This window comes from Hordeum vulgare, chromosome 6H, assembly GCF_904849725.1.
Source record: "Hordeum vulgare subsp. vulgare chromosome 6H, MorexV3_pseudomolecules_assembly, whole genome shotgun sequence".
In the NCBI taxonomy this organism is placed as follows: domain Eukaryota; kingdom Viridiplantae; phylum Streptophyta; class Magnoliopsida; order Poales; family Poaceae; genus Hordeum; species Hordeum vulgare.
The window spans coordinates 19,529,885-19,536,014 of record NC_058523.1 but is presented as its reverse complement, the minus strand read 5'-3'; the positions used below and the strand labels follow the sequence as shown (position 1 = coordinate 19,536,014).

General features: G+C 45.4%; 1 protein-coding gene across 1 annotated transcript; it reads right to left on the bottom strand.

The window, feature by feature from the left end:
• Nucleotides 1-2,479: 2,479 nt before the first annotated feature.
• LOC123404936 lies at nt 2,480-3,004 on the bottom strand. The gene is made up of 2 exons (XM_045098839.1): nt 2,734-3,004; nt 2,480-2,538 (listed from the first exon to the last, which is right to left on the bottom strand). The coding sequence occupies exons 1-2, from the start codon at nt 3,002-3,004 to the stop codon at nt 2,480-2,482; spliced, it is 330 nt and encodes a 109-aa protein (XP_044954774.1).
• Nucleotides 3,005-6,130: the final 3,126 nt, after the last annotated feature.

Genomic DNA, 6,130 nt, shown 5'->3' with positions numbered 1-6,130 from the left:
GAAGGTCAACTGGAGGATTTGCAGTATTCTTTGGTTCTAACCTCATCTCTTGGAGTGCTAGGAAACAAGCCACAGTATACAGGTCAAGTACAGAAGCTGAATATAAATCATTGGCTAATGCAACTGCTGAAATCATTTATCTTGAATCATTGCTAAATGAATTGGGAGTTAAACAACATCGTGTGTCATGTTTGTGGTGTGACAATCTAGGAGCCACATATCTCTCTACAAATTCAGTAATCCATGGCAGGACAAAGCATATAGAAATTGACTTTCATTTTGTGAGATAAAGGGTTGCAGAAAAGAAGTTAGACATACGCTTCATTCCTTCCAGAGATCAAGTTGCAGATGGATTCACTAAAGCCTTGACAGTCCAGCCATTTGAGGAATTCAAGATGAATTTTAATGTAGGATAGTTGAGATTAAGGGAGGGTGTTAGACTTACAGATATATTGTTTGTAATCTCAACTATTATCTCTTCCCCTTTGTATTTATCTCTATCTCTACCAACCAATTCCTTAGGATTCCTTGTATGCCACGGCAGGGGCTCTTCTTGCCTCAATCAATATATACCCACGCGCGGCTCTCTACGGAGAGTAGGAACACTTCCATCTGACAATGACAACCGTCACACAAATAAATGCCGTTCAGTTAAATAAAAATATAGTTTATACTAAACTTTTGTACTTACGTTTGACTTATAACAACATACATTTTAACAGATATAATTTGATTTGTACCATCCAATGTTGTTATTGAGTACTCACTCTGTTTCTATTTACTCTGCCCATTAGCTTTGTCGTAAGTCAAATTTAATAAAGTTTGACTAAGTTTATGAAAAGGAATATTATAATTTATATATGTATGTTGTGAAAATATATTCGATAAATTTAATGGTATTTATTTGGCATTGTCGATTTTAATAATCTTTTCTATAAACTTGGTTAAAGTTAACAAAGTTTGACTCAAGACAAAGCTACTATGAAGAATAAATAAAAGAAGAGGGAGTATTAGTTATATTTGTATTTTGTATATCATTGTTATATATATCATTGTAAAAATACAAGTGCTAAATTTAAATTATTTGTAACAAAAATCTCCTTCATATATGTTTACTTAACCTATTTTGCAATAAAATCTCCTGGAATTATTTTGACAATTGTATAAATTATATATTACGAGTTCTCTCTGTGTGTTTGTGTGTGTGTGAGAGAGAGACAGAGCCAGCTCGCGGCCAACCCCTCCCTCCCTGCGGCGAGCCCTCCCGCCTCAGCCAGCCCGCGGCCACCCTCCTTCCCCACCACCGGCGCCACCCCTCTCCCCCACCGCAACGCCCCCTCCCTGCGGCGAGCCCCACGGCCAGAGCCAGCTCGCGGCCACCCCCTCCCTCCCTACGGCGAGCCCTCCCGCCTCAGCCAGCCCGCGGCCACCCTCCTTCCCCAACACCCACGCCACCCCTCTCCCCCACCGTGGCGCCCCTCCCCGCGGCGAGCCACCTGCTAGAGCCATCCCGCGGCCACCCCCTCCGTCCCCGTGGCGAGCCCCCCGCCACAGCCAGCCCGCGGCCACCTCCTCCCTCCCCGCGCCGAGCCATCCCGCGGCCACCCCCTCCCTCCCTCCCCCCGTTACATAATTAAGCTCAATTTTTACTCGAAATAATTAAGCCCAATTCAGCCTACCAAACAACATCTGTCATGTATAGCATCTCTGGTGCATCCGTATCATGCAATCAACCAAACACTCATCTCACCCCATCCCTGCATCCACTCAAACAGGCCAGGCTCACCCAGGATGCCCCATACGATGCAGGCTAGAGCCACCCAGGCAACCAAACACGCCCAGAGAGAATGTGAGTGTGCGTGTGTGTGTGAGAGAGAGAGAGAAAGAGAGAGAGAGAGAGAATGACAAATCTCTAAAGCATACAAACCAAAGAATATCTAAATACTAGTTTCTAGTGTATTACTCCCTCCGTCCGGAATTATCACTTATTTTGATCAAACCCATCTTGTTATGGAATGCAGTCAATTGGAAGACAGCAGATTTGCTTGTATCAATCAGTACCTTTCACTTGATCTTGCTTGCTTGCATTCTGTACATGTTCGTATTTTCACAGTTTACTTTCGATTGATTTTCCATGTTGCATCTGGCGAGGAGAATTCCGTATCAAATTTCTGCTTATGTCCCATTTTTCGTGTTTGTTTTTATCTGGTTCTTTTTTTGCAGGGATTTTTATCTGATTCTGACTCATTAATGTTTAGTCGCTTGCTTTCGCTGGGATTCAGCGTGGTTTGGATGAGATTGGCAATGTATTAATTTCTTATGAAATAAACATGTCTATTTGAGATTTGCAAAATTTCACGCAAGTGATGTGCCGACGCGCGTACCGTATTTTATTGATTGGTTCGACAATCACATCCGTTCAACATCATATGACGAACCCATGATCTATTCAGCTCCTTGTTTTGCCGGCTGCTGAGCGTTAAACATTGCCCCACCTCTTGAAGCACTCACCTTTACAATCCGTAACGCCTTCTGCATCTGCAAAAGGTCTAACATTTCATGTAAAGAAAAGGCCAACGCGAGCACAAGATCATCAGAACAGACAATTCTTATCCGTGTCAACAGAAAAAGGGAGAGCACATATTGCATCGATGTTCATGAGAATTCATCCATGCATAAACGGAGTAAATACGTAATGCAAATTAACGAGGCGATCCATCGTCGTCTTCTTACCGGTCGGCGCCGCAGACGGGCCGCAGGCTGAGTCGGTGCCGCAGACCCAGTAGCATGCGGCGAGGCTCTCCTCCCTGTAGCCGACGTCCTTGCATTTCTCGACGCAGTCGACGTTGCAGGTCCACCAAGGGGCGTTGTGGCTGCATCCGTCGTGGCAGGGCTGGAAGCACTCGCAGAAGGATTTGGCGGCCATCCGCTGTTGGGACGGCACTGACATGACGAGGAGCAAGCACAGGGCGGCAATGGTGGCCGCCCTCTTCTTCGTCTCCATATATCTTCTTACCTTGGGACGCACAAGCTATGTGAAAAGAAGAGAAGAGAAGAGAAAGAGAGCTGCTGTGGGGTGTGAGGTTGTGATTGTTGGTTTTAGAGTGCTAGCTCGTATCCTCCGAGAAGCCAAAACACCAAGTGCAAGCTAGCTAGGCAGCAAGCTAGCAGGCAGCTTAATAGATTCTGGTCGTGTACATACACGTGAACTGGAGCTAGCTTAACGCGACGATTGAACTCGAACGGCTCGGTAAAACTCTAGACGGAAGACGCCAAGACGATTGAACTCGAACGGCTCGGTAAAACTCTAGACGGAAGACGCCAAGTCGATGTATTGCTGTAGGCTTGTCTTGAGCCTGGAATACTTTGTATTGCTTTTCATTTTTCTGGTGTTACAAGCAACACCTCTAGGGTGCCTTTTATACACGTTCACAAGGGACTATGAAAATAGACTAGGACTAGGTATCCTAATACTACTAGGACTCGGTTTGGCTTTCTTTCCTAATCCTGCAACGTGATTAACTCACATTCACCCCCTAATCACGATGTCCTTACTTTCGATCTGGGTCCCAAACACGATTGCTGCTTCTCATAACTGTTATCATCGGCATGGCCTTTGCCGTCCCTTGCAGCATTTCATGGACCGTCTTTACTGTCGTCGGCTCGTCCGTAGCTTGATGACAACACTCCTTTTTGGTCGTGTCTTGAATATTCACCTCTTCTTTGGTGCTTTGTAGACTGTCCTTCGGATCATCGAGGGCACATTTTTTGAACCTGAACGTGACCATACTTTGGTCTAACTTTGAATTCCAAGCTCTTGGCGCTTGCATCAGTTCGTAAAGTGTCTTTTTGAGCTTGTCAACTTCCGCTTGTTCGTCTTTCTTCTCGTAGCTGAGGAGTCGTTCTACGTACACTTCTTCTGTGAGATCGCCGTTGAGGAAAACGGATTTAACATCCATATGATGAACCTTCCAATCTTATTTTGTGTTGCCAAAGCTAGGAGCACTCTCACTGTCTCGAGTCGAGCAACCGGTGCAAACACCTCATCATAGTCAACTCCTTGACGTTGTACGTAGCCCTTTGCAACGAGTCTTGCTTTGTACTTCACAGTGGCACCCTCCGTGTCCTTCTTTAACTTGTAAACCCACTTCAAACCTACCGCCTTTTGGTTTGGAGGTCGGGTTACCAAAGTCCATGTGTCATTGCTCTCAATCGCCTTCATTTCCTCATCCATGGCGTGCATCCAGCTAGGACTTTTTCTCACCTCTACGAAGTTCGCCGGCTCCTCAACTCCGAACAGACATAGTCCGGAGTACTCGAGCGTAACTGGCTTTGTGTACTTGTAGACTTTCTTGAGGGTCTTGTAGCGACGAGGCCCTGAGGAGTCCGTCGTGTCCTGCGAAGGAGGCGACACAAATTGTGTCGGTGTTGATGCACTTGAGGAAGATGGCTGACTCTCGGGCGTCTCATCGACATCTGTGTCATCGGTGTAGTCGTCGTGACCGTGACCATCATCTTGATTGTCGCCGTCACTATGCGCCTCGTTGTCGATGTTGTCGTCGAGATATCTGCCCGTGCCGTGCGCGTCGTTGTCGCTATCTCCTTGCGACCTATGCGCGTTGTCATCGGTGTCGGCACCATGATGATCACTACCATTGTGGTCACCTTGGTTGGGCGTCTTGCCAACCACCTGAACATCCTCCCCTGCATCATCATCAGTTGGAAATTCAACCGTAAATATGTTACCGTTTGGAGCATCGTCGGTTGCGGCGCTCCAATTCCACGCTTGGTTTTCTTCAAACACGACGTCGCGTGAAATCCGTAGACGCTTGGTTTGTGGATCGTACAAGCGGTATGCCTTGGTGCCGGAACTCCTCTCCTATCCGATGAACACCATCTTGGCGCTACGATCGACAAGCTTTGAGGGATGCGGCTCCGCCGTCCTCACATGTGCCACGCACCCGAACGTCCGTAGATGAGACACATTCGGCTTACGTCCGTAAATTGCTTCATATGAAGTCTTGCCAATCACCGCCTTCGTTGGAGCCCGGTTGAGAAGATAGTCTCCGTTGCAGCCTTTAGCTTCTTGAACGCTTCAAACGCCTCATCTTTAGATCGTAGGAGAACGACCCACATATATCTCGAGTAGTCATCTACCACAAGGAGGAAGTACTTCTTTCCTCCGTGAGTTGCCGGGGTGATAGGGCCACATAGATCATCATGGAGCAGCTCGAGTGCATCACTTGCACGATAGGTAGACTGAGCCGGGAACGGCCTGCGGTGCTGTTTTCCAACCAAGCACCTGTCACATACTCGATCAACATGGTCGATAACTAGCATCCCGGATACCATCTCCATCTTTGACATCTTCTTCAAGGCATAGAAGTTAACGTGTCCAAATCTAGCATGCCATAACCACGAATCATCATCACTCTTGGCTAGCCAACACTCCGGTTGAGATTGATCAAGGTTGAGGATATAGAGCCTGTTCCGTGTGCGACTAACACGAGTTAGCACGTTCCGGAGGTTATCGAAGATCGTCATCACTCCGCTCTCGATATCCACCTTGCATCCATTCTCGTCAAGCTTCCCGATAGAGATGATGTTGTTGCGAAGCCGTGGGATGTAGTACACTCCGGTGAGTATGCGATGTTCGCCTGTGAGACCCTCGAAGAGGACAGATCCTTGCCCATAAATGTCCACATTTGAACCATCACCAAACTTGACCGAGCTTTCAACATCGTATTCCAGGCCCCGGAACGGAAAAATGGAACAGAAAAATGTAAATAAAAAAGAAATTATCAAAACAGGCATTAGTTATTTTTAAAATTTTAGGACATTTTTTAAATGCATTAACATATTTTGAATTAGAAAGCATTGTGTTAAATGCTTTTAATAATTTTTAATACATGGAGTTTGATTTGAAATCATGGACTTTTCTTATTTTACAAACATTTTTTCAAACTTGCAAACATTTTATTGTATATGCGAGCATTGTTTTACAAAAACTCCGAGCAGTTTTTGAAGTCACAAACATTTTATTTTTTTAAATATGTTGATTAAAATTTTAAGTTTATTAAAAGTTTAAAGGTTATTTAAAGTTCTAAATTATTTAAAATAGAAAAATAAA

What these genes read in the sequence shown, in the direction of transcription:
- LOC123404936 (XM_045098839.1), bottom strand. Translation starts at nt 3,004, where the DNA reads ATGGAGACGAAGAAGAGGGCGGCCACCATTGCCGCCCTGTGCTTGCTC. An exon ending in CCCGTCTGCGGCGCCGACCG is followed by an intron (nt 2,539 to 2,733) that starts GTAAGAAGACGA and finishes GACCTTTTGCAG; the next exon opens with ATGCAGAAGGCGTTACGGAT.